The following is a 27,984-nucleotide window of genomic DNA, read 5'->3' as shown; positions in this document are numbered from 1 at the left end:
TTAGGTATACATCAAAAATACCTTTTTATGTTATGCTGGCAGTTAATATTTCTGTGGCAGTAAATATTTTGCGTATTGATTCTTTAGCAAAAATAGGTTATCCATAATTATATTTTGGTGTCAAAAATTATTACTCTTACTGATTTGTGGTTGGTAAGGATTATAATTACCCTTATTGATTTGTTGGCCGTTTATGGCCTCATGTTCCAACAGTTGAGACAGAGGATGAGTGCTCAAGTGAGTGTGATTTGTTGCTGATAAAACATTTTTTTGCTACATGTACTTCACATTGCAGTGTTCTCATTTCTGTATTAGCCACCACAACCAGTTTCTGTACCGACACGAACACAACAGATATTGGAAATAATAACTGTTTGCTGATGCACATGTTATATGTACTACACAATAATTTTTTATTCTCATTTTGCTTCACTACATGCAGTAGTGAAAGAATTGTGACTATAGACACAAACTGTTATAATCGACTGGTTTTACTTGTTTCCTTTACCACAGTTATGTTCTTAGTTATGTTTTGTCAGCAGACTTGCATGTAAGATTGGGTGCAAAGTACACCCTTTTGTTTACTAAGTCACTTGTTGTCAAGACAAAACTGTTTCTATTTGTTAGTTTGATTTGAGGTTTCTGAGACTCAACACATCGGTATAAGGAAGATATACAGATGATAAACTTGTGTTACAAGGTTACTCTTTCACACAAAAGTAGGCCACTTTCATGTAGTATTCAGTGATGGGCGAGCTAGGTTAAATGGATGGGGTGGAAATTTTTTTCCTGCACATTCCTTATAGGTTTCTTTGTTGACAGTTAACTTTTGTCCAATGATTGAGCATTACTGTAGGAATCACTTGATGGTGGTTGCACAGTGCAAAAAAAAAAAAAAAAAAAGCACGTCCATGCCATAAGAACAGATTTTCCACTCTCCATTATGTCTTCTTTCCATTTTGTCATATGCTACCAATGGGTTTCAGTTTATTATCAGTCATATGACGCTTCAGTGACAGTGGTTTTTGCAATTATTTATGAATTCACATTCATTCATTTCCTATTTTTTCCTTTGCCTTTTCCCTTAGCTGTTGGCGCTTCTGTTGTGGTACCTTCCATTGCTTTTCCTCCTCTTCCCCTTCTATTTGCTCCTGCTTTAGCCGGTCTCTTTGTTGCCTTGATCATGGCACTATTTTCAATATCATCATCTTCATCTTTATCTCCCCCCTGCTGTTCAGATTCTTCAAGCCCATAGCTCTCTTCCTCCATTGTCTGGCTGTCCTCTGCGCCGCCCCTCCTTCCTTTCTTTGCTGCTGTGCGAATGGCATAAGGTGTCTTGTGACTTTCCTTGTTATAAGTCCGTGTGAAAGCTGATTTAACCTACAAAAAAATATTTTAGGGGAAACATTTTAAGGAAATCAGACACCTTTTTGGGACCCAGAATTAAGTTTAGTTGGATCTAAGAATTTATTTTGTTGTTGTTTGTTGTTTATTGCTGTTGTTTGAGATGTTCTTTGTTGCTGTTTTATTGTTATTGTTAATGTACCTGTCAGGGTAGTTTAAAGATTGGACCAAACATAATGTACAAAGGGACAGTAAAAAAAAACCCTTGAGATTTGTCTCCAGTTGTCTTGTTTGTTGCTGTTGCCCTTGCGGTAGTTCTTCTTGTCACTATTGCTATTGTTTTAATTGTTTTGGTTGTTGAGGTTGCTACCACTGTTTCTGTTTCTGCTTCTGTTGCTGTTTTCGTTTTCGTTTTTGTTGCAGTTGTAGATGCTGTCTGTTTCCTATCATTTGTTGTTTTCCTTGTCGCTGGTACTTCTGTTCCTGCTGTATAACGAAACACTTAACGACAGGTCACTCGGCAAGCTAGTTACATGGACATCTGCTCTCGTTTTCCCTAGCATTTCTACATTGACTTCATTTCGGGAGATAATTACATAATAGTTTCCTGGAAGAGCAGAACTAGCCATTTTGTGCAGGACCTGTCATTAAGTGTATAGTGTGAGTCTATAGCACACAAATCATGATTTAGACAATTTATAGCAACATAACATGCCAAAGCATATCCCAGTTTTTGCAGTGTGATGTGTCTAGGAATAAGGTTATACTCCTGCTGGATGGAGTGCTAATCCACCTCACATGAATCTCTAGGAAATTTGTCAGGTACTCATTTGTACTCCTGGGTGAAGACAGGAACTCTCAGAACAGGTGTCTTGCCCAAGAACACAACACAATGATCGTGACTAAGGCCTTAACCCGGACTGTTGACCCGGAGTTCAACAGGCTGAGCATTAAACTCGCCCACAGCTGTCTTTCCAAGAGCTCAAATTTTCCATCAATAGACTTTCCCAAACGAGAATCGAGGAACTGCATGTACAAACCTTTGATGGAATAGAAGCGACTGGATCTCTCTGTCCTTCAAACTGGCCAACCTCTATGATAGAATCCCAGTCCTCTTTTGTCAAGTCATACTCCTCCATCACTTTCATAACCCTGGACACCCCAGAACTGATCTCATCTGATTCCTACCAAGATAAAATATTTAATACCTGTCAACAAAGTGGTCACCCAGAAGCTGATCAATAGCTGTGCAATGTTGTTTCGAGTAAGTAAAGTTAGCCAGTTGCAGTTTAAAATGGCTACACTGTAATACTGAGCATGCATAACTTTGACTAGAGAGAATTTAAAGATATGAGTTTGAGAACAAAGTCCTTCAGACTAAGGAAATATAGTGTACATGTAAGCATTGCAACTTCACTTCAAAATGCAAAAATAATGGATTTCGAGGAACAAATTTAATGCAAACAACCTCCACCTACATGTATGCACTTATTAATAAGAGAGAAGTTGTGCTCCTCCCCTCCCAATCACCACCACCATAGCCAGGCAGGATACATGTATTTCAACCTTGGTTAAATTTTCTGCGCAAATGCCACACTCTCAGTCATTAAATTTGTGACGACTAAAACAGTCACTGGAAGTCAGTGGCTTAAATTTGCCATCATGGGTAAAGAATTTCTTGATCCTTCACCTTCCTCAGTCCCTCTGCTTTAACCGTGACAGTTGCAGAAATAAATTACATTCCTTTATTGGTCATTCCATTGGCACAAGAATCACACTTTGATTTATAACCTGCTTCACCTTCATTGGGCTATTTTTATAGGTTCTTTCTGGTCTCTTGAATTTCTGTTTTCAAACAAGTCTGTGGTTTTATACCATTGCAAGATTCAAGCTATGCCAATGTTAAACATGTCGGTGTGACAATCGTACCTGAGTCATGAGGGGTCTAGTAAGAACTTTCCTGAGATGAGGAATGTAATCCAAATTCATAGACAACTTGCTTGAAGATGTGCTGTTAGAGAAAAAAGAGCATTGATACACATTGTGAATGTATGTAGAACAAAGAATTAGGCAGTAAAGTTTGCCTAATTTCTTTATAAATGTCTTTATTTCTAATATAAGTCTGTATATAAACCAGTTCAAGAATAGATGACATGTAACAGTGTGCATTTTGATGATGAGTGATGGCTATTTTCCTCTTTTAATCTCTCAGAAATTTGCAGCAGTCTTTGGAACGTTTTGGAAATTAATCAGAAAGATCAAAATTTAATGACTTCCCTGAAGATAATCCTTGCAAAGTTTTGAATAATCTTCAGAAATCTTCAGAAAATGTTCATCAACCTTTGTAGAATTGCAGATGAAGTCTTCTTATTCAAAGTTATTCAAATAAGCAACAAAATAACACATGGTTGCCTGGAAATAATTAATGACAGAAGTTTCTCTCCTTATGTTTAATTTTATATCAAATTAAACACTCAAGGAGAAATTCAGTATCTCGATGCTCCCATTATTTTCTCTTTTTATCCTTACCTTAATCTCATGTGACTCTGAAGCTCTTGCAGAATGCGGTCAAGTCTACCATATTTGGAATTTTTACCAAGCCACTGAGGAAATTCGATCCTCTGACCCATTCCCCCACTTATCAGATCAGATGGGATCACACATGACATCATTGCCTGAAAATTCAACATTGGATTAATACTGGATAAAGATTGAACTAACAATGAATTAATGATGACCTTGACCTTCATCTCTCTATTTAGTACCTGCATGGGTAACATGGACCAGTGTCCTTTATGTCTGATAAGCTTTTCAGCCAGATCGCCATCACAGATGGAGTCAGCTGTCTGACTAACAAGTGCCAGGGTCTTCTTTATATTGCCACTAATAAGTAAACAAAATACATAAAGAATTAAAAAGGTCCTCTAAAATGTACTCTTCTTCAACCAATCCATAATAATCATACATGTAAAATTAATGTACAAATACAGCTGTAAATCTCTTATTAACCAGGCTTGCTTAACTCTGGCCCTAATGTCAAATGAAAATTGTTACCCACACTTCCGTTCAACCACCAACTATTATGGGCTATCATTGACCTTGAGCTTCTTTAAATTCTCCATGACACATGTAGTTGATAATAGTTCTTCCCGTTTGAGCACACAAGTGATAGTTTGTGATAGCTGATGATAGTTAGGGAAGAATGAACACGGTTATAATTGCAAAAAAACAATTAGAGCAGCTTAGTCGTCATCTTACCGGGCCTGGCCTGGATCAACAGAAAGGTAGTTTTCTTGTACAAACAGAGGCATCAGTGAGTAGTCACAGAAGAACATGTCTGATTTTTCATTCAAGTCCATCTTTGAACTCTCACCCCTTGAGAGAAGTTTTCTCACAGCATCAAAAGGACCCTGAGAACAAACTAGTTGAATTAGGAAAGACTTCCAATAGCTTCAGTCTGCAGTACACACAAAATAGAAGGGTTATATTTTTCTTTGAATAGAGAAATTTGACACAGCATTGCATATATGAGGTAATAAGGCCCCATCAGCCACGTACACAAGCAAAACAGTGTGAAGTAGCAACCTCGCAATGCTACAAATCTAGTATCCAGACTTACATGTCCACATTCTAACCTGGCAGTTGTTTCAATTTCAGAAATCTCGTTGTCACCACCAGTTTCATGTTTATACAAGTTTATTTTTGGTAAAAAAAAAAAAAAAGAAAAAAAAGAAAAAACTTAGAGTAATTCTGTCTTCTTTAATTACTGCATGTACAGTGCACATGTACATTCACTCTGATTGCTCTTTATGGGTTGAAAAGGGTTCGTAAAGTACAGCCATACAGTACATGTTTCTTTTAAATGTCAGAACTCTGTTTACTAAGTTGTTTATTTGAGGAGGACCACTTCATTGAAGGTGGATGTTGTTTAAAATCAGGGAATTATTTACCATTTTGATGTCTTTTTGTGCTCTGGCTGCATCCTCCTTGGCTTGATCATAAGTAAGACTCTTCTCCTTGGCTGTCCACATGCTCATATTGTGAAGAACCTAGGAGAAACAAAGGAAGTGACAACAACATTTACGTGTATCATGTGCATTATTTCCTTGTATCAGCCTGGGTTTCATTAAAGAAACATTTTCAGCAGGGGGGGGGGGGGGGAGCAATTGTCACAGACAGCAAAACTATTTGATCTGATCTTCTTTGGAAAAAAAAAAACTTTCTGCTTGATGGCCAAACCGGTCATTCAAGTCAACCGGTCAAATCAAAATTTGTCCACACAGCCAGTCAATTTCCCCAATGCCTGGCACTTAATGAAACCCATGAAATATAACATAATAGGCAAAACATTAATGCTGTTCAAGGCAAACCTACCTGTCTTACATCTTGGTTGGCACCAATTATAATCTGGTCCATGGCCTGAGGTGGAATTTTGAGCCCTTCCTTGAATGCAATGCTCATCATAGCACCCTGAAACATAAAACAATTTACTGTGAAAATTTTGTTATCACATTGTGTATAATGAGACACACAACTTGTCCTGTAAGCGATAAAAGGCGCATAGAAGAAGAGAGAGGGAGAGAAGAATGGAGGTAGGGATTGAAAAAGGGAGGCGGGAAGGGAGAAAATGAAAGAAGAAGGCAAAGGGGGAAGGAGAGAGGAAGGAAAGAAGGAATCTTGAATGAACCAGAGACAGGGGGAAAGGGACCAGGTGAATGAATACATGCACAAGGTGAAAAAATGTTTAGGATGTACCTTGATTTGTTCAACTCGAGGTCTCTGAAATCTCAAGTCAAAACAGTAATTTGCCAAGCTGCGAATCTTCTGACTGTTTCTATCATTGCACATGCAAATGACTGGTATCTTGGTGTTCTTTATCAGTGATATTAATTCCTGTGGAGATAATTAAAACTAATAAAAAAAAAATAATAATGTAAAAGTATGACACATTATAATGAATAACATACATTTGCGAAAAGAAATTAATGAGGGATGCCATCCTTCTTGCTTCTGCAATTAATTTGAACCAAACAAAAGCCTTAACAAAAAAAAAATTATTCTGAAAATACAACTTCGTAAAAGTTTTTAGAGGGGCTTATAAACAGAGGGGCTTATATCTGAGGGAGCTTATAACCAGAATTGAAAACTGTTTCAAACTTTTTATTAGAAACGTAATTATTATTATTTATTCTTTTCTTATGCTTTTTTATTCTTTTTTTCCTTTTTTTCTCTTTTTGCACCATCCTCCTAGATCTGCCCCTCCGAGGGGCTTATAAGCGACGGTTTACGGTTATTTGTATTAAAAGATATAAAATGTGCAATCTTTCTTCTGATAATAAACCCTTTAGTCTTTTACTTAAATGTTGCAACAATAATTTATGCCCAGAGAGTTTTAAACTGTAGAACCTGTGCTGTGTTTCATATCCTTATGTCCTTTGAGAGTTTTACTATTTGGGGTATTCTTGTACACACAGCTAAACAGTGGTTGTTTGTATGTGGCTGGGAACATGACTGTTATAGTCTGCTACTAATGGATGTTTGTGAATCTACATGTATGGGGGTGTACATTAGCTCAACTGTACATTGTATTTATTGTTAGTACTGTACATGTACATGTACATTCAGTTGATGCTACAGTTGTACAGTGTAAGTTTCCTTACCTGCATTCCTCCTCTGTCTTCATTGCCTGCCATTCCATCGACTTCATCCATAAGCAAGACATGCTTCCTGGGATCTGCCTTGTGACCTATTGTAACACAAATTAATACACATGCCACAATCAACAAACCATGTACAATCTGTCGTAAGTGCCAAAGGAAATAATTATGTGGAAACCACTCTGAAAATTTATCCCCTTTTCCTAGTTTTTCCTGCTTTTCATCAGTGTACACGTACTTGTAAGTAAGAAAATGTAGGTTCTACATATCAAAAAAATATGGTTCACATGTACAAAATGTGGTCCAACATAGTTGATTCATGGCCAGTCTAAGCAAATGTTTTGTCAGTACAGGTGTATGCAGGGGTTTCATGAACGGCTGCACAACGGGCAAATTGACTGGCTGTGCTCAGAACAATTTTGCCTGCCTGGTTTGACCACCCAGAGAAAAGTTTTTCCCTTAAAGAAGTTCAGTTCAAAACAATCATGTTGCCTGCCTGTGAAAACCTGTTGTCTTCCTGCTAAAGAAATTTACTTAATGAAACCCCTGAATATGTAACTAGGTACATGTAGGTAGGAACAATAGATGGATAAACTTTATTTATTTTTGTTCACGCTTGCCCTCTCAGCTATACAATAAAAATGATTGAATATGTGCTATTACCAGGTAGAAATCCATCCATGGTTTTATTGCTCAGTGACTGAGATATGTGTTCCTCCAGTGTCTTCTTGTTTCTTGTATCACTAGCATTCATTTCAATGTAGCTGAAGCCAAGCTCCTCACAAACAAGTGTTGCAGTAGTTGTTTTGCCCACCCCTGGGGAGCCAGACAGGAGAGCTGCTCTCTGAGATGAACCATCTTGATCTTTCTTGAAAAATGAAGCTGTGCAGCAAAGAAGAATCACAATCCATCAGATTACATTGTAATATTTGTCTTAATTTATACTGATCTCTTGAACTGTAACTTATGCTGTATTGTCACCAAACAATTGGTGATCTTTGTCATCATCATCATCATCAACAACATTGTCGATGCACAAGTTTGTTATCAATACTTAATCACATTGCCATGGCAAAATTTGCATCAGAAATTAGCATTAATAAACTGCATGTCTTCTTAAAGCCAGGTCTATTTTCTACCACATGTACAAAAATATAATGCAATCTGATCTGCAGCTTGTCATTAAGGACATGAAACCACAATGACCATTGGTTAGGCATACATGTACAGTTAAACTGCTTGATAAATGTACTTTACCTCAAGAGTACATAAAGTGATTAAACTGTAGGTTATCTACAATTTTAATTATCAGAATTGATGTTGTCCTGGAAACTGCTCACAATGTTATATTACATGCATGTACCACTAACATTTTGAGAAATACCTATAAGTTAAAAAGAAGGGCAAATATTTTAATTTCACTGCACTGTTTGCAGTTCTACTTACATTTAGCTGGTGGTTTCTTTCTGTTCTTCTCCCAGTCTCTCAGCCAGTTCATCAGCTTTCGCATGTTACTCTTGTCACCTTGCTGGCCAATAATCTGCTTCACCGAGCGTGGGCGATATTTGTCAACCCACAACAAACTTGGTTCTCCTAAACAGTTAAAGACAAAAATGAGTAGTTGAACGACTTGTATGTGTATGTATTTAGTTCATATTTACTGTGTATGTATTTAGTTATCAGGACATTTTGTTGGTCAAAAATAAGTATCTTGACAGACAGTTGGATGTGAAGATCCATGCAAATGCGATATGTGGTCCATGGGAAATTCCAAGGGAAAGGGGTTCTCAAAAGCCAATATTTCTTTAAAGGAAAGTGTACAGCAAAACTAGAATTTCCTGGGAGAATCCAATAAGGGCATCAGTCAAATCTAAAAAAATCTCAGTGGGAGGAGCATCAATATTCTCTGGAACATCACAACATACCTTTTGACACAGGTGAAGATGTGGGTGTCTGTGTGGCAGGAGATGACACTGATCGTTCACTAAGCTGCGATGATTCCCCTTCGAGCTGTTCCTTTCCTTGACTCAATTTTTCAGCTTCTTCACTTTTTTCTTTCTTCTTTGACTTCTTTTCCTTACTGGGAGGTTCATAGCTGATCTTCTTCCCTGGTTTTGTCTTGACTAGTTCAAAGAGCCCATCCTCATCTAGCTGTGTTGTCCCACACTGCTTAGCCTTAAAACAACAAACAAACAAACAATTTAACAAAATACAATCTCTCTCCACCATCTATCACAAGCAGTTAGTTTCAATAGGGTGATACTTTATTATTAAGAACTGTTTTATTTTTGCTTTTGGGTCAGTATAAATTTTTTTTTGTTGTTGTTTTTTCTTTTTTTTGTTTTGTTTTGTTTTGTTTTTTTGACATGGGACTATCTGACTACATACAGTAGGTACAATAAAATGTAAAAGATGCTTGGGCTGTCCCTTACCTTAGAAAGTTTGCTCTCACCAGCATCCCGTCCCACCACAATATAACTTGTTTTCTTGCTCACCGACTGAGTCACCTTGCCACCGTACCTCTGAATCAAATCCGCAGCGTCATCTCTCTCAATACTTTCCAGCACTCCAGTAATAACAAATGTCAGTCCCTCTAGGCAGTTTTCTTCTCCCTATAAATGCAGCCAAATAACATTGATTTTGACCACTGCTTGGCAAAAAAAAACACTAGGATTTGGTGTGGCTCCACTGTACATTCACCACTATTGAGGTATGTGTACACATGCATTGAGTTGTAACTAGTTGTAAGTACTTGCAAATTACACAAGTAACTGTTTTTAATGTAGACAACTTGCCTGACTTACTTAATGTTGAATTATCATCCTTGCTACATTTGAACATGATTGATACTCACCTCAGGGACTGGTTTTGAGCCAAGAGCTCTGGGACCATCCCTTGCCATGAAACTGCGATAATTTGATTTTTTCTTCTCTAAAGATGGAGGAACCTCATCTGGTTCATCAGATTTAGGTGTCTTCGGAGTTTTCTCGTTTGGAGATTCCTTTGCAACTCCTTTGTCCTCAGATTTCTTTGGAGTAACAGTTTTCTTTGGACTCCTCTTAGTGTCTCTACCTGGAGTCTCAGGGACAGCAGTAGTTGCTTTTGATGCTACAGTTGCGGCTGCTTTAGCTGCAAGCCGACTAGCAGGTGTGGTCTTGGGAACACTCTCCGGTGTCTGTGAAGGGTAAAGTATGTATGCTAATTAAAACAACAAGACATCTGAAAATAACTATACAACAAGCAGATGATTATGAACATGCCACTACATACAGACTTTTATCTTAGAGGTCAACAATTCAATATCTAAATATTAGTCTAACTACAGTACAGCTATGTTCAAAGAGCAGGCTAACATCACAAACCAGCAAAAGATAACCTGAGAATAACTTGTCGTGCCCAAATAGACATTGCAGCAACAGTCAGTCAGTCTTCAAGTCTCTGACTTCTAATGATTAATTTATCCAAAAATTACATTATTGAAAGCCCAGTTGACTTCTGCACCTGCTAAAAGAATTTATATTGTTCAAACAACAATTAGATGTACAGTTGATGAACAAATTCACAGACCTTCTTCTTTTCAGGAGATGGCTTTTTTTCTTCCCGTCGTGGGGTAGATGAGTCTTCTTTTCTTTTCTTGGATGGCTGTTCTGTTGCTCTACCATTCAGATCTTCATTTTCCCTCCGTCTCTTCTCTTTTCCATGTAGTGACTCCTGATCTTCATTTGCAAGCGCTCCCCCATTTTCTTCTGGCTCATCAGATCTCTGTGAGGAGAGAAAAAAATAATCTTATATGTGTATGTTCCATTCCAGATGACTGATAAGACACTGCATGTACATGTTCATGGCCACTGACTTTTGACTTTTCAAAAGATAAACAGGTGACAACCAAACTGTCAGCTTGAAAACATTGCTCATGGTAGCCACATCTCATCTCTTACTTGCATGTATCCATGACTTCACTCATTCAGTTACAGTATTTATCAGAATTTAAGAAAAAATGTCAGTGCCATCTGTAGCGTAGTCAATTTTAGTGTTTGACAAAGAACTTTGCAGTGAACTCAATAAAGTGCTGTTGCATTGTCATGTGGCAGACAAATGGAATTCAGTGTGTGAGAACTACATGTATAACTAGGTACTACATGTATTCATTGTAGTTTTACTGTAGTAAGATTTAGTATCTTATGTAATTTTTAAGATTTTTTGCTCAGAGGCATTTTTAAATTAGTTTAATATAATTATATAGCTACATAACTCATTAATTCAAATTGAATTTTATTGCCATTAAGGTCCAAGAAGTACATAATCAGTTGAGAGTAAATTTTCCCTTTACACCTTAGCAATATGTATATCTGTACATGCTTCAACTTACCACCCTGTGAATACAGTTGCTTTCAATCTCAGAATGATCAAAGTGGACTCTGCTTGCAGAGTAGCAATTTACAAACCTGTTTCCTCTTTGCAGCAAAAACTTTTCGCGATTCTCTTTCAGCAGGAGTTGAACCAAAGAAGTCAAGAGCAGACGTCAGTTTCTGTGGAGTTTCTTTAGGCTTTACAGGGCTAGATAGAGAAAAACAGTATTCAGAACTTAAAAAAAAAAACACTCACAGAGACATTAGCAAACTGAACTAGGTCAAGTTCAGACTAACTTAGTTTGAAACAAATTGACCTACAGTGTAAAGACCAAATTGACCTATAACATATTTAAGATTCCAAGGAAAAATAAACAACTTACATGTATTATCACACAATTTTAAAGGAGCTCAGTCCCGGTTTGCACATTTTGAAAAGTTTAGCCTAAATTTTTCAGATTCGTCATTTGCAATCTGCGTCAATCTTCGCCATCCTTGACCATCCTTGTTCCTCTTTCGTTTATTGTTATCTCTTTGATGTTTTTCTATCTTAGAAAACTATTATTTTCAGGTTTCCTTCCATTTAAAGGAGATTTTGTACATGGCTAAAAAAAAGACAAAACACCGTGACTGAGCTCCTTTGAACAAATTTGCTTCTAAGTACTAACTACATGTACATGTAACATAAAAATATCAAGAAAAGCAAAATTGAAAGAGAGCCCTCAGTAACTGTTCAAAAGTAAACTAATCACATTGTACCTCTCCTTAACATGCACAACCTCCTTCCTTGTTTTTGTTTCCATTTGCTTGGCAGATTTCTTTAGCGTCTGAGGTACAACTTCCTCCTCTTCTGCAGAATACCAACAGATACACTTTTTAAAACCATCATTAATACAAACTTGTACAAGGCATGTTAGTAAAATCCATGAGAAAAGACCAACAATCTTGTTTTGGAGGGGGGGGGGGGGGGGGCGATTTAGCAGCCTTGGCTATTTTTAGAGAGTTGCTACCTTTAACATTTTGGCAATAAATTTACAAAGTATTAAAACATGCAGCAATCTGGATTATTGAGTAATATATTAGAGAATTGGAGGAATCAAGATGAAACTTGAAGAACAAAATTAATACCAGAATAAAGTGATGTGTTGCCACTAAAATATTTTGGTATACAGATTTGATTGCACTGCTCCCCAATTTCACTATGTTTTCCAAGATACAAGTAGAACAGCTTGAGTATAAGTTTCACATGCAAGGGGTAAATTAAACATACTGTAATGTATGTTAATTAATGCTCCATTTTGGCAACAGGCACATACAACCTGAGCTTAAACAAACTGTGCACATCTTATATGAGTGTAAAGTGTGCACAAGCTCCAAACAAAAATGTGATCACATAATATCATTATTTGATTAGCATTGCTACATGTAAGGTTACAGTTTGTAAATTGAGTGCAATAGAGATTTTGAGGACTAGCAGATTATAATATATTTATGATCAAAATACTGGAACTGAGATGCTTTATTTGAAGGCTTGAATTTGCAACACAATCTACATGTACCTGTAACTCTCCCTACATTACTTTACATTTTATTCGTAAATAGTATGGTTCAATACAATGAACACAAAATCATGCTTTTACCAGAGTCCTCAACAGTGATTGGCTTTCTGCTCTTGCTTGATTTTGAACTTTCGCCTTTTTTCATGGTTGCTTTTCTGCAACAAGAAATAACACAAATGAACAAAAAATACCAGGACTAAGGTGAAAGAAACTGTTCATGAAGATGGAATGTTAGTCAAATGTCAGAGGTCTCAAAGAATTGCATCAAATGATCTAGTAATCTTTCACAGGTAATGGTTTACCATAGGTAATAAATCAATAATTTAGTTGCAGGTAAATCAGGGCAATTGGTTTAATTGAATTACGACTGGCTCAGGGCTAAAAAAACTTGAATTCTAGCTTGTCCATCAGACACGCAGCTTAAGATTTTGCTGTCCCATTTACTTTAACATTATCTTCTTTTATTTTATTTAGTTGAAAGACAAGGTGCCTGATCCTTTGCCCATTGGGCAAGTGAGAATAAAAAGTTACTTGCCCGGCAAGATAATCTACTTGTCCCAGACGAACAAACAACACTTTTGAGCCCTGTGGCTACTAAATTATTAGTGGGGATGACTGGCAGCTGTAATGTTGTCTCTTGACTTTCCAATACACAACAAATTTCTTTGCCTTTGAGTGAGTGACTGTATATACATGTAATGTCATTTTGAAATAAACTTGATTGACACTTGTGGGGATATGAACTGTAGGTCTGTTTAGCAGATTACAATGCAGAATGTACCCCTGTTAACCTTAACCTAAATATTGTGTGCGAACCAGTTAGCTGACCCTAACCAAGCTACATGTACAGTGAATCAATCCTGTAATAATCCTAAGCTGTAAACAGAGTATGAGTACAGAAAAGTACTGATACTGATACATGCACAAAGCAAGTAACATGTGTATAGAAAGAAACTGATGTACAAATTTGTTGTATAAACTTGCATAGTACCTTATTTTAGGTGGAAGAGGATCTTCATCAGAATCTGATAAGAAAAAAAATATCTATTAACAACACAGACTTGATAGTCACAAGATCATTAAGTAAATGAATTGATAAACTGTAGTTAATGTATTGAACAATTCAGGAAAAATTCGCAAGCGACTGTCAAGGTCGGTAAATTGATGCACACTGTACACAACATGAAATGGTCATGTTGATCTTTGACTAATTAAACTAAATATCCCAGGAAATTAGAAAATGCTTGACAAGATACGTTGAATATTAGTTTAGGGGTAAGATATTGCAGTGTTGACTAAAGGGAGGAAACAGCTTTTGGTTCATGTTAATCAAATGGTTTTTAAAAAATCATGGGTATGACAAAATTAATCAGCATTCCACTATACTAAACTATTACCTGAGTCAATGCATTTTCTTGCCTTCCTATTCTGGCTTTCTTTGGGTTTCTGTTTCCTTGTAATCTCATCATCTTCGCTGCTTGATAAACCCTACCCCAGTAAAATAGCAAAATTGTTTTTCTATGGATACATGTACCGGTAGTTTAAATTGCATGTATAATATTTATACAGCATGTAATTTCTTAAGACTGAGGGAATTTAAGTAGCCACAATAGGGACAACAAGGACAATGTCGACTCAAAAATGAATTTACATATTGCAGGACAACAAATCTTGCGATACTCTAAAGTTATTTAGTTTGTTTCTTGCTGTCAAATTGAAAAACAAATGAAACTGAAGATAGAACAGGGTGTTAAATTTTAAATAGAAATTTAAAAAATTAGCCGTTGTGGCTCATGTCCTCCAGACACCATAGAATTTTGGTTGTTTCACTTGTTGTTTTGTAAAAGACAGCAAAGAAACCGAGAATTATGACGCAAGTGCACAGCCATTGTATAATAGTTGCTCTTTAAACCATTTGTTCAGTGGCATTCAAGTGCCCTTTTTGGTTTTCTTAAAGTCCCTCTCATCCATATGTATGCATCCCGTGGGTTCAAAAGAAATTCAGAGAGAGCGGGGGTTGGTCTCAAATGCCCAGTTTTAAAGTCAACAGTTATTTCTTGAGTGGGTAAAGGAGGTCAAGCCAACAACCCTTCTCAGACCAGCAGGGGAAGTGCACATACTTTCTGAAACAATATCTTGGCAGAGATCGACAAGAGCAAGGCTGGGGAGGAGGGGGGGATGTTGGGTGTGAAAGACTTGGAAGTCCGGAGAGGAGTAAGGACTTTATAATTGATCTGCGAGGGTTTGTTGTTATTTTGTTGTTGTTTCAGTGTACATGTTTGTTTGTTTGTTTGTTTGTTTGTTTTCTTTCTTTCTTCCCAAAATCTTTTGACTGGACATCTGCCTCTATGCAAAAATGTCCTTTTGAAAGGGTCCAAAGGTAACTTCTCAATAGGGTGGGGGTGGAAGTGGAATGCAGGAAAGCTTATAAAATAAAACAGAAATGCAATTAATTTCCCAATGAGAAGAAAAAGATACCTAAGTTTACTCTACATATCAAAGCGTAATTATACTCTTTGAATCCGCAACTCATTAATCAAATGAACTTACTGATAGTTCAGAATCCATTCAAAAATTCTTACCTTGCTTTTCGCTCGCCCCTTTCCAGGATCTTTCAATGCAGGCTTCGCACTTGAGTCTTTCCCAGCCTTTGAGGCCCCTGGTTTTGAAGTTTTTCCTTTGGGACTAAAAAACGACCGAATATCCTGTTGATAAAGAATAAAAACCTTTTCAGCAATACACTAAACGAGCTCGTCGACCGAAAAAATTAACGATAAACGAACCATTTCAATGCGTTCTTCGGCATCAGTTTTGCAGATTTCGCGCCATCTTTGAAACGCTCGTAAAAGTAGTCAGCGGTTAATTTTTGCTTATGTAACGTGATGTGAAGTGTCTCTAGGTCATTCCCATGTCCCCGGCGCTAACTTGGCCAGTCTCTTGCGAACTTAGCCAAACTTTAAAGAATAAAGTGGGGCGCGCGTGCGGGATTATATGATTTGCCATTTCATTTATTTATTTATTTTAATTTTCTTTTGGTATTTATGTCAGATCGATTTATCTGCTGCCAGATGAGTTACCGCTCCATATAGGTTTCCTAAGCCCTACAATTCGACAACCGATTCTCACCTTCGTGAGAGTTTTCAACTCACCCTCATCATCCTCTCTTTGTCACCCGCTTTCATAGAGTATCCAGTCCTTCATCAACCTAGCAAACACTTTCCTTCGCGTCTCTCGAAAAAAGAATATATCAAACTATCAGTGAAAAATGATAATTATTCCTGGGCAAATGCTAAGTTTATGGGTAATTTATTTTAAAGTAACGTGTTTTCTCTCACGCGCGAAAGAGCGTGACGGTATGCAACCCCTGCTTGAAAACAGCCACAATCCTCTGGGTCAGTTTAGTACAAATCATCTGCGATGAATACTGACCCAGTCAGAATTCCTGAACCACATTATTACGACCCTCTGGACTCATGTTTCCAAAGGATGGACGCATGGTACTCGTGCTACCTGCGTGGCGTGGTTTCCAACAAATGGTACGGAAGCACCGAGTTCATTGACAAACCTTACCTCGGGACGTGAAAGTAAACAAGCACCAAGTGGAGCGCGCGAAACTCTCCACCCAGCTGGGGTATACATCTTCGAATGAGTTTGAATCCCATTCAAGCTAAGTGGAGCTCGTGGAAACTCCCCACCCAGCTAGCTAAGGCACACATCTCTAAGTGGGTTTGAATCCCGTTCACGTTATGTGGAGCAAGTAAAACTCTCCGTTGCCCCAGCTGAAAATTACATCTTCGAATGGGCTTGAATCACATTCAATTTAATTAAGTGGAGTGCTCTCCACTCAGCTGGTGAATGCATTTCGAATGGGTTTGAATCCCGCTCATGTTAAGTGGAGCGCATGAAACCCTCCACTGACCCAGCTGAAAATTACATATTCGAATGGGTTTGAATCCCGTTCAGTTTAAGTGGAGAGTGTGAAAACTCACCACTCAGCTGGCGAATGCATTTACGAATGGGTTTGAATCCCGTTTATGTTAAGTAGAGCGAATGAAACTCTCCACTGACTCAGCTGAAAATTACAACTTTGAACGGGTTTGAATCCCGTTCAATATAAATGGAAAATTTGAAACGCACCACACAGCTGCCGAATGCATTTTCGAATGGGTTTGAATCCCGTTCATGTTAAGTGGAGCAAATGAATCTCTCCACTGACCCAGCTGAAAGATAAAGCTTCGAATGGGTTTGAATCCCCTTTAATTTAAGTGGAGAGTTTAAAACTTTTCACTCAGCTGGGGAATGCATTTTCGAATGGGTTTGAATCCCGTTCATGTTAAGTGGAGCGCATGAAACCCTCCACTGACCCAGCTGAAAATTACATATTCGAATGGGTTTGAATCCCGTTCAGTTTAAGTGGAGAGTGTGAAAACGCACCACTCAGCTGGCGAATACATTTGCGAATGGGTTTGAATCCCATTCATGTTAAGTGGAGCGAATAAAACTCTCCACTGCCCCAGCTGAAAATTACAACTTCGAATGGGTTTCAATCCCCTTTAATTTAAGTGGAGAGTGTAAAACTCACCACTGAGCTGGCGAATGCATTTTCGAATGGGTTTGAATCCCGTTGATGTTAAGTGGAGTACATGAAACCCTCCACTGACTCAGCTGAAAATCACAACTTCGAATGGGTTTGAGTCCCGTTTAACCAAGTGGAGCGTGAAAAAACTCAGCACTCAGCTGGCGAATGCATTTTCGAATGGGTTTGAATCCCGTTCATGTTAACTGGAGCGAACGAAACTCTCCACTCACCCAGCTCAAAATTACATATTCGAATGGGTTTGAATCCTGTTCAATTTAAGTGGAGAGTGTTAAACTCACCACTCAGCTGGCGAATGCATTTGCAAATGGGTTTGAATCCCGTTCATGTTAAGTGGAGCGAATGAAACTCTCCACAGACTCAGCTGAAAATTACAACTTCGAATGCGTTTAAATCCCGTTTAATTTAAGTCGAGAGTGAGAAAACTCACCACTCAGCTGGCGAATGCATTTACGAATGGGTTTGAATCCCGTTCATGTTAAGTAGAGCGAATGAAACTCTTCACTGACCCAGCTGAAAATTACATCTTCGAAAGGGTTTAAATCCCCTATAAGTTAAGTGGAGAGTGTGAAAACTCACCACTCAGCTGGCGAATGCATTTTCGAATGGGTTTGAATCCCGTTCATGTTAAGTGGAGCGCATGAAACCCTCCACTGCCCCAGCTGAAAATTACATATTCGAATGGGTTTGAATCCCGTTCAGTTTAAGTGGAGAGTGTGAAAACTCACCACTCAGCTGGCGAATGCATTTACGAATGGGTTTGAATCCCGTTCATGTTAAGTAGAGCGAATGAAACTCTCCACTGACTCAGCTGAAAATTACAACTTTGAACGGGTTTGAATCCCGTTCAATATAAGTGGAAAATTTGAAACGCACCAAACAGCTGCCGAATGCATTTTCAAATGGGTTTGAATCCCGTTCATGTTAAGTGGAGCATATAAATCTCTCCACTGACCCAGCTGAAAGATAAAGCTTCGAATGGCTTTGAATCCCCTTTAATTTAAGTGGAGAGTTTAAAACTTTTCACTCAGCTGGGGAATGCGTTTTCGAATGGGTTTGAATCCCGTTCATGTTAAGTGGAGCGCATGAAATCCTCCACTGACCCAGCTGAAAATTACATATTCGAATGGGTTTGAATCCCGTTCAGTTTAAGTGGAGAGTGTGAAAACTCACCACTCAGCTGGCGAATGCATTTACGAATGGGTTTGAATCCCGTTCATGTTAAGTAGAGCGAATGAAACTCTTCACTGACCCAGCTGAAAATTACATCTTCGAAAGGGTTTAAATCCCCTATAAGTTAAGTGGAGAGTGTGAAAACTCACCACTCAGCTGGCGAATGCATTTTCGAATGGGTTTGAATCCCGTTCATGTTAAGTGGAGCGCATGAAACCCTCCACTGCCCCAGCTGAAAATTACATATTCGAATGGGTTTGAATCCCGTTCAGTTTAAGTGGAGAGTGTGAAAACTCACCACTCAGCTGGCGAATGCATTTACGAATGGGTTTGAATCCCGTTCATGTTAAGTAGAGCGAATGAAACTCTCCACTGACTCAGCTGAAAATTACAACTTTGAACGGGTTTGAATCCCGTTCAATATAAATGGAAAATTTGAAACGCACCAAACAGCTTCCGAATGCATTTTCAAATGGGTTTGAATCCCGTTCATGTTAAGTGGAGCATATAAATCTCTCCACTGACCCAGCTGAAAGATAAAGCTTCGAATGGCTTTGAATCCCCTTTAATTTAAGTGGAGAGTTTAAAACTTTTCACTCAGCTGGGGAATGCGTTTTCGAATGGGTTTGAATCCCGTTCATGTTAAGTGGAGCGCATGAAATCCTCCACTGACCCAGCTGAAAATTACATATTCGAATGGGTTTGAATCCCGTTCAGTTTAAGTGGAGAGTGTGAAAACTCACCACTCAGCTGGCGAATGCATTTACGAATGGGTTTGAATCCCGTTCATGTTAAGTGGAGCGAATGAAACTCTCCACAGACTCAGCTGAAAATTACAACTTCGAATGGGTTTAAATCCCGTTTAATTTAAGTCGAGAGTTAGAAAACTCACCACTCAGCTGGCGAATGCATTTACCAATGGGTTTGAATCCCGTTCATGTTAAGTAGAACGAATGAAACTCTTCACTGACCCAGCTGAAAATTACATCTTCGAAAGGGTTTAAATCCCCTTTAAGTTAAGTGAAGAGTGTGAAAACTCACCACTCAGCTGGCGAATGCATTTTCGAATGGGTTTGAATCCCGTTCATATTAAGTGGAGCGAATGAAACTCTCCACTGACTCAGCTGAAAATTACAACTTCGAACGGGTTTGAATCCCGTTCAATTTTAGTGGAGAATTTGAAAACTCACCACTCAGCTGGGGAATGCATTTTCGAATGGGTTTGAATCCCGTTCATGTTAAGTGGAGTACATGAAACCCTACAATGACCCAGCTGAAAATCACAACTTCGAATGGGTTTGAATCCCGTTTAATCAAGTGGAGCGCGAGAAAATTCAGCACTCAGCTGGCGAATGCATTTACGAATGGGTTTGGATCCCGTTCATGTTAAGTGGAGCGAACGAAACTCCTTACTGACCCAGCTGAGAATTGCATCTTTGAATGGGTTTGAAGCCCGCTTGCAGTAATTTTAATTTCAAGATTTGATTGTCTTTTTTTACATTGATAATCTTGTCAGCAATGCACAAAACGAGTGTAGACCGATAAATTTAACGGTAAACGAACCATTTCAATGCGTTCTTCTGCATCAGTTTTTCTGATTTCACGCCATCTTTGAAACGCTCGTAAAAGTAATCAGCGGTTTATCTTTGGTTATGTTACGTGATGTAAAGTGTTTCTTGGTCATTCCCATGTCCCCAGCGTTAACTTCACGAGTCTCTTTCGAAATTGGCCAAACTTTGTAGAATTGAGTGGAGCACACGTATAGGATTATATGATTTGCTATTTTATTTTATTCTTTTTTTTTATTCTTTTGGTATTTGCGTCAGATGTATTTTCTGCGAGATGACCTACCGCCGTACAAAGGCTTCCTTAAATCAATGGCTAAGCCCCACAATTCGATAACCGATTCTAACTTTCGTGAAAGTTTTCAACTCACCCTCAGCATCCTCTTGTTGTCACCTTTCATATAGTATCCAGTCCTTCATCAACCTGGCAAACACTTTCCTTCGCGTCTCTCGAAAAAAGAATATATCAAACTATCAGTGGGAATTAGTAATTGTTGCTGGGATTGTTATTAGTTCCGCGAAAAGGCTAAGGAGTCGCAAAGCTAATACAAGACGTGACGTAACGTTCAATTAAATTCAGACTAGCTTTACACCATTGATATCCCCGTCTTCTTAACCATAGGCATTCTATCTCTTGACTCTTGGGTAATACTCTCCCCCTTCCTACTTCCATTACAGCAAATTTTTAATCAACTCCTCTATGGCTCAACACTATTGACGTTTCTCTCTTTAGCACCTATATCCTATCCTTTCTCCATCAGGCCATGAAAGGTAAATTCCTTTCGCGGGCAAATGCTAAGTTTATGGGTAATTTATTTTAAAGTAACGTGTTTTCTCTCACGCGCGAAAGAGCGTGACGGTATGCAACCCCTGCTTGAAAACAGCCACAATCCTCTGGGTCAGTTTAGTACAAATCATCTGCGATGAGTACTGACCCAGTCAGAATTCCTGAACCACATTATTACGACCCTCTGGACTCATGTTTCCAAAGGATGGACGCATGGTACTCGTGCTACCTGCGTGGCGTGGTTTCCAACAAATGGTACGGAAGCACCGAGTTCATTGACAAACCTTACCTCGGGACGTGAAAGTAAACAAGCACCAAGTGGAGCGCGCGAAACTCTCCACCCAGCTGGGGTATACATCTTCGAATGAGTTTGAATCCCATTCAAGCTAAGTGGAGCTCGTGGAACTCCCTACCCAGCTAGCTGGGGCACACATCTCTAAATGGGTTTGAATCCCGTTCACGTTATGTGGAGCAAGTAAAACTCTCCATTGACCCAGCTGAAAATTACATCTTCGAATGAGCTTGAATCACATTAAATTTAATTAAGTGGAGTGCTCTTCACTCAGCTGGTGAATGTATTTTCGAATGGGTTTGAATCCCGTTCATGTTAAGTGGAGCGCATGAAACCCTCCACTGACCCAGCTGAAAATTACATATTCGAATGGGTTTGAATCCCGTTCAGTTTAAGTGGAGAGTGTGAAAACGCACCACTCAGCTGGCGAATGCATTTGCGAATGGGTTTGAATCCCATTCATGTTAAGTGGAGCGAATGAGACTCTCCACTAACCCAGCTGAAAATTACAACTTCGAATGGGTTTCAATCCCCTTTAATTTAAGTGGAAAGTGTAAACCTCACCACTCAGCTGGCGAATGCATTTGCAAATGGGTTTGAATCCCGTTCATGTTAAGTGGAGTACATGAAACCCTCCAGTAACCCAGCTGAAAATCACAACTTCGAATGGGTTTGAATCCCGTTTAATCAAGTGGAGCGTGAGAAAACTCAGCACTCAGCTGGCGAATGCATTTTCGAACGGGTTTGAATCCCGTTCATGTTAAGTGGAGCGAACGAAACTCTCCATTCACCCAGCTCAAAATTACATATTCGAATGGGTTTGAATCCTGTTCGATTTAAGTGGAGATTGTTAAACTCACCACTCAGCTGGCGAATGCATTTGCGAATGGTTTTGAATCCCGTTCATGTTAAGTGGAGCGAATGAAACTCTCCACTGACCCAGCTGAAAATTGCAACTTCGAATGGGTTTGAATCCCCTTCAATTTAAGTCGAGAGTGAGAAAACTCACCACTCAGCTGGCGAATGCATTTGCAAATGGGTTTGAATCCCGTTCATGTTAAGTGGACTACATGAAACCCTCCAGTAACCCAGCTGAAAATCACAACTTCGAATGGGTTTGAATCCCCTTTAATCAAGTGGAGCGTGAGAAAACTCAGCACTCAGCTGGCGAATGCATTTTCGAATGGGTTTGAATCCCGTTCATGTTAAGTGGAGCGAACGAAACTCTCCACTCACCCAGCTCAAAATTACATATTCAAATGGGTTTGAATCCTGTTCAATTTAAGTGGAGAGTGTTAAACTCACCACTCAGCTGGCGAATGCATTTGCGAATGGGTTTGAATCCCGTTCATGTTAAGTGGAGCGAATGAAACTCTCCACAGACTCAGCTGAAAATTACAACTTCGAACGGCTTTGAATCCCCTTCAATTTAAGTCGAGAGTGAGAAAACTCAACACTCATCTGGCGAATGCATTTACGAATGGGTTTGATTCCCGTTCATGTTAAGTAGAGCGAATGAAACTCTCCACTCACCCAGCTCAAAATTACATATTCGAATGGGTTTGAATCCTGTTCAATTTAAGTGGAGAGTGTTAAACTCACCACTCAGCTGGCGAATGCATTTGCGAATGGGTTTGAAGCCCGTTCATGTTAAGTGGAGCGAATGAAACTCTCCACTGACCCAGCTGAAAATTACATCTTCGAAAGGGTTTAAATCCCCTTTAATTTAAGTAGAGAGTGAGAAAAGTCACAACTCAGCTGGCGAATGCATTTTCGAATGGGTTTGATTCCCGTTCATGTTAAGTAGAGCGCATGAAACTCTCCACTGACCCAGCTGAAAATTACCTCTTCGAAAGGGTTTAAATCCCCTTTAATTTAGGTGGAGATGGTGAAAACTCACCACTCAGCTGGCGAATGCATTTTCGAATGGGTTTGAATCCCGTTCATGTTAAGTGGAGCGAATGAAACTCTCCACTGACTCAGCTGAAAATTACAACTTTGAACGGCTTTGAATCCCGTTCAATTTAAGTCGAGAGTGAGAAAACTCACCACTCAGCTGGCGAATGGATTTACGAATGGGTTTGATTCCCGTTCATATTAAGTGGAGCGAATGAAACTCTCCACTGACGCAGCTGAAAATTACAACTTCGAAAGGGTTTAAATCCCCTTTAATTTAAGTGGAGAGTGAGAAAAGTCACAACTCAGCTGGCGAATGCATTTTCGAATGGGTTTGAATCCCGTTCATGTTAAGTAGAGCGAATGAAACTCTCCACTGACCCAGCTGAAAGTTACCTCTTCGAAAGGGTTTAAATCCTCTTTAATTTAGGTGGAGAGTGTGAAAACTCACCACTCAGCTGGCGAATGCATTTTCGAATGGGTTTGAATCCCGTTCATGTTAAGTGGAGCAAATGAATCTCTCAACTGACCCAGCTGAAAGTTACCTCTTCGAATGAGTTTGAATCCCCTTTAATTCAAGTGGAGAGTTTAAAACTCACCACTCAGCTGGCGAATGCATTTTCGAATGGGTTTGAGTCCCGTTCATGTTAAGTGGAGCGAATAAAACTCTCCACTGACCTAGCTGAAAATTACAACTTCGAATGGGTTTGAATCCCCTTTAATTTAAGTGGAGAGTATAAAACGAATGCATTTTCGAATGGGTTTGAATCCTGTTTGTGTTAAGTGCAGCGAATTAATTACTCCACTGATGCAGCTGGAAATTATATCTTCGAATGGGTTTGAATGCCGTTCAATTTAAGTGGAGAGCGTAAACCTCTTCACTAAGCTGACGAATGCATTTTCGAATGGGTTTGAATCCCGTTCACGTTAAGTGGAGCGGATGAAACTGTCCACTGACCCAGCTGAAAATTACATATTCGAATGGGTTTGAATCCTGTTCAATTTAAGTGTAGAGTGTGAAAACTCAGCACTCAGCTGGCGAATGCATTTTCGAATGGGTTTGAATCCCGTTGATGTTTAGTGTAGCGCATGAAACTCTCCACTGACCAAGCTGATAATTACAAGTTCGAATGGGTTTGAATCCCTTTTAGTTTAATTGGAGAGTGTAAAACTCACCACTCAACTGGCGAATGCATATTCCAACGGGTTTGAATCCCATTGATGTTAAGTGGAGCGAATGAAACTCTCCACTGACCCAGCTGAAAATCACAACTTCGAGTGGGTTTGAATCCCCTTTAATTTAGGTGGAGTGTGAAACTCACCACTCAGCTGGCGAATGCATTTGCAAATGGGTTTGAATCCCGTTGATGTTAAGTGGAGCGAATTAATTACTTTACTGACCCAGCTGAAGCTTACAGCTTCGAATGGGTTTGAATCCTCTTTAATTTAAGTGGAGGCTGTAAAACTCACCACTCAGCTGGCGAATGCATTTTCGAATGGGTTTGAATCCCGTTCATGTTAAGTGAAATGATTGAAACTCTTCACTGACCCAGGTGAAATTTACAACTTCGAATGGGTTTGAATCCCGTTCAATTTAAGTGGAGAATTTAAAAACTCACCACTCAGCTGGTGAATGCGTTTGGGAATGGGATTGAATCCTGTTCATGTTAAGTGGAGCGCATAAAATTCTCCACTGATCCAGCAGAAAATTGCATCTTCGAATGGGTTCGAATCCCGTTCAATTTAAGTGGAGAGTGTAAAACTCACCACTCAGCTGGTGAATGCAGTTTTGAATGGGCTTGAATCGCGTTCTTGTTAAGTGGAGCGCATGAAATTTTCTATTGACCCAGCTGAAAATTTCATCTTTGAATGGGTTTGAATCACATTCAGTTTAAGTGGAGCGGCGAATACATTTTCGAATGGGTTTGAATCCCGTTCATGTTAGCGAATAAAACTCTTCACTGGCCCAGCTGGGAATTGCATCTTTGAATGGGCTTTGAACCCCATTTAGAACAATTTTAATTTCAAGATTTGATTGTTTTGTTCTACATGGGTCGAGCATTTTTTCGTACGAAGAGAGTTTTTTTTGTTTTTATTTGTTAATTTTAGCAAATGGTTAAGTTTTACAATGAAATAGCTGCTTCTTTTGTTTGTTTGTTTGTTTGTTTGATCGTTTGTTACTGATTTGAAGTTAAGTTATAATTCAGTAAGCCTTTACTCGATGTGGAAAGATATCATCTTTGTTACTAGATGGCATTGTAAAATTCATGAGCACCGTAATTTAAACCATGTCGAACGTTTTTTTGCATCATATCTTTAGTATGTTTTTGTTCGATTTAATAATTTGACCAATCATTGTTAGTCTCGTCGTAACTCAGGAGAAAGTCACTAATTTTTACCTGAACAGATGCTGTGAATTGATCCAAGTTCGCGGCCACGGTTAAAAAAAGATCCACTTCTCTAGTTGCTGATGGCTTTGTGGAGCCTCAATGATCCATAAATTAATTCTTTCCAATCATCCTTTCTCCAGGAATATCAATGTTTGTATGTCGGTCACGACTACTGAGCTTCCTCAGTTTTATTTTTTAAACCAGTCTGTTTTGCTGTCTAGTCTATTTCCACTTTAGCGGTGTTATATGTTGTACCAAACTGTAACCAGGGCGTAGTTTTCCTGATGTACAGAAAATAATGTAGATGTAAATCGTTAGCAATCAAAGTTATTAATGAAAACATGCGGAAACGTTTGGATGTTGTTTGGTAGTTTTTCGGAATGATTAGTTTACTGATAAAACATTCTTCTCGTTAGAAAAAAGAATTCAGGAGCGCAAAACTCGTTATCTGGCATTGAGTGACTGTGTATATTAGAAATCGAGACTAAATATTTATTCTACGTCTTGTCATAGTGGTACGGTTGTTCAGGATTGTTTCAGGAAAGGATCAAAACAATAATAATAATAATAATAATAATAATAATCACTTTATTTAAGTGTCGATGTATTTAACACTAATGTGCTAATTGGCGACACTGTAAATAAATAAACAAATATTTCAAATATAACATAAACTATTAAGAATCCCAACTGGTGGGAGGCTGACCAGTTGACTATTTACACCACGCGGTCGAGGAGTTGAACTCGGGGCTACCGAGAACAAATCCAGATAGCGGTAGGGCGAAGGATTTGAACCGGGCCTCCAGATTTCAAATCCAGCGCCCTAAACAACTCGGCCACGCCGCCTCCCTTTATTACAGAGGAACGTTTAAGTACGGCTGTGTCAGTTGTAGTTATTGCGGAGCACTTTTGCGATCCTAAAAGTACAACATAGTTCGTAAAAATGTAAACAGAATAATAATGGTTGTTCTTAAGTGTCGATAAAATCGTGTTACCTCTTTTTAAACAGTTTCCTCCGACTGTCCTTCCTCTAGGTCTCCCGAGTCTATCGCTCGGCAAATTGACAACTGTATCCAAAGTTGTGGAGATAGTAACATTGACGAAGGAAATGTATCATTTCATCACAGTTTGTTGGCTGATGGCGAAGACTGATAAAGTACAGTTATGAAATCCTAGAAATTCTGAGAATGGCAGATCCAGCGTGTAAATAACTTTGAGATCGCACTGTTTGAATAAACGCTGCCATGATTACCAAGCGAGGTTCGATCAACTCTCATGTCGAACTTGTTCAGAGAAGCACAGGACCTTGCTCAGTGTCCAAGCAAATCTTGTGGTAACAGTCTCTATGGAGCAGATTCTTCCGTCAGTTTAAAACCTCATCATGCGGGTTAACAGTAAACTGAACGTGACCCGAAGTTGTCCAAACTTTGTTTAAAAGTTGTTCATTTAATTTACTGCAGAGCAGTTCGAGTCCGTTATGAAATTAAATTTGAGAACTCAAGTGTGCTGATGCGCGCATGACAGAATCAGTAAAAATTTGTAATCAGTTTTGAATTTTAAACAATGCTAATTTGCCAGTTTCCCGCGAAGGTGCGTGTTTTAAATTCTACTTATTTGCATAACAGTAAGTGTTACTTCAGGTGCGGTCACACAGAGCGACGTTATTCATTCCCCAGGCGTTAGTTTCGCTGGTGATTTTTGGCGACTTTGTTGTGTCTTTCACCGAAAAAATGGCCACAATGGTCGATAACTGGCGATAATATCCCGTAAGAACTTGCAATTAATTCAGAGAATTAATAGAAAACAAAGAAACCTTTTCCTGGCCAATTTGAAAACCGGCCTGGAGTAGCGTCATTTTCCAGAATTCGCTGACAAATAAATTTACCATGTTATAAAGTAAATGTGTGATATATTTAACAATTAGATTATTCGCTCTCGAATTCTCTAAGGTGATAGTTGATGAGGCCGAAAGCCAAATCAACTATTACCTCATAGAAATCTCTAGTTTCAAGGTACCCTGGTTCTGTCACGAATGCCGCTCTCTGATTGGTTGCGCTACTCAATCTCTATGCTATAGTGGATAGCGAGTGGCCCAGCAGAGTGCGGTTACCAAAATGGCAGCCTGTTCTTTGTGTTTTGAAAGTGTCCGCGAAGAGCGTTTAGATTTGAACGACTAGTAGATTTATTTAACAAAAATGGATTCGCTCTCGAGTTCTAAGGGTTATAGTTGGCTCGGGCTGCCTACTCGTCAGCTATCACGTGGTAGAAGTCGATAGCAAACAATATAATTAATGAGATGTTAGAAAAAGGAAAAACAAGGAAAGAGAACTTCAGGTCTACAAGGCAGAAATTTTTCTAGGGGAACTGAAGGCAAT

At 38.9% G+C, this 27,984-nt stretch overlaps 1 protein-coding gene and 1 long non-coding RNA gene across 3 annotated transcripts in view; one reads left to right on the top strand and one right to left on the bottom strand.

Annotated features, from left to right (window-relative positions):
• The window catches only part of LOC149104286 (uncharacterized), a 198,784-nt gene that overhangs the window by 143,532 nt on the left and 27,268 nt on the right, over window positions 1-27,984 (top strand). The window lies entirely within an intron of this gene.
• LOC110043798 (replication factor C subunit 1-like) lies at window positions 390-20,321 on the bottom strand. 2 transcript variants are annotated; one of them, XM_089271946.1, is made up of 23 exons: window positions 20,243-20,321; window positions 15,492-15,614; window positions 14,307-14,397; window positions 13,901-13,934; window positions 12,991-13,064; window positions 12,110-12,200; window positions 11,447-11,558; window positions 10,569-10,763; window positions 9,856-10,176; window positions 9,434-9,613; window positions 8,927-9,176; window positions 8,448-8,594; window positions 7,665-7,883; window positions 7,005-7,090; window positions 6,100-6,237; window positions 5,719-5,814; window positions 5,295-5,393; window positions 4,603-4,754; window positions 4,110-4,227; window positions 3,874-4,019; window positions 3,274-3,355; window positions 2,385-2,528; window positions 390-1,380 (listed from the first exon to the last, which is right to left on the bottom strand). In XM_089271946.1, the coding sequence occupies exons 1-23, from the start codon at window positions 20,243-20,245 to the stop codon at window positions 1,054-1,056; spliced, it is 3,228 nt and encodes a 1,075-aa protein (XP_089128072.1). In that variant the 5' UTR covers window positions 20,246-20,321; the 3' UTR covers window positions 390-1,053. The 2 variants fall into 2 exon arrangements, with proteins under 2 accessions (XP_089128072.1, XP_089128071.1); XM_089271945.1 differs by lacking the exon at window positions 20,243-20,321 and adding an exon at window positions 15,693-15,766.

This window comes from Orbicella faveolata, unplaced genomic scaffold, assembly GCF_042242905.1.
Source record: "Orbicella faveolata isolate gen_17 unplaced genomic scaffold, um_ofav_v1 contig_34, whole genome shotgun sequence".
In the NCBI taxonomy this organism is placed as follows: domain Eukaryota; kingdom Metazoa; phylum Cnidaria; class Anthozoa; order Scleractinia; family Merulinidae; genus Orbicella; species Orbicella faveolata.
Note: the sequence above shows the minus strand (reverse complement) of the source record. Positions and strands in the feature narration are given on the sequence as shown.

What these genes read in the sequence shown, in the direction of transcription:
- LOC110043798 (XM_089271946.1), bottom strand. An exon ending in AAAGAAACCACCAGCTAAAT is followed by an intron (nt 7,884 to 8,447) that starts GTAAGTAGAACT and finishes TTTGCTGCACAG; the next exon opens with CTTCATTTTTCAAGAAAGAT. An exon ending in TCGCTTCTATTCCATCAAAG is followed by an intron (nt 1,381 to 2,384) that starts GTTTGTACATGC and finishes ATTTTTTTGTAG; the next exon opens with GTTAAATCAGCTTTCACACG.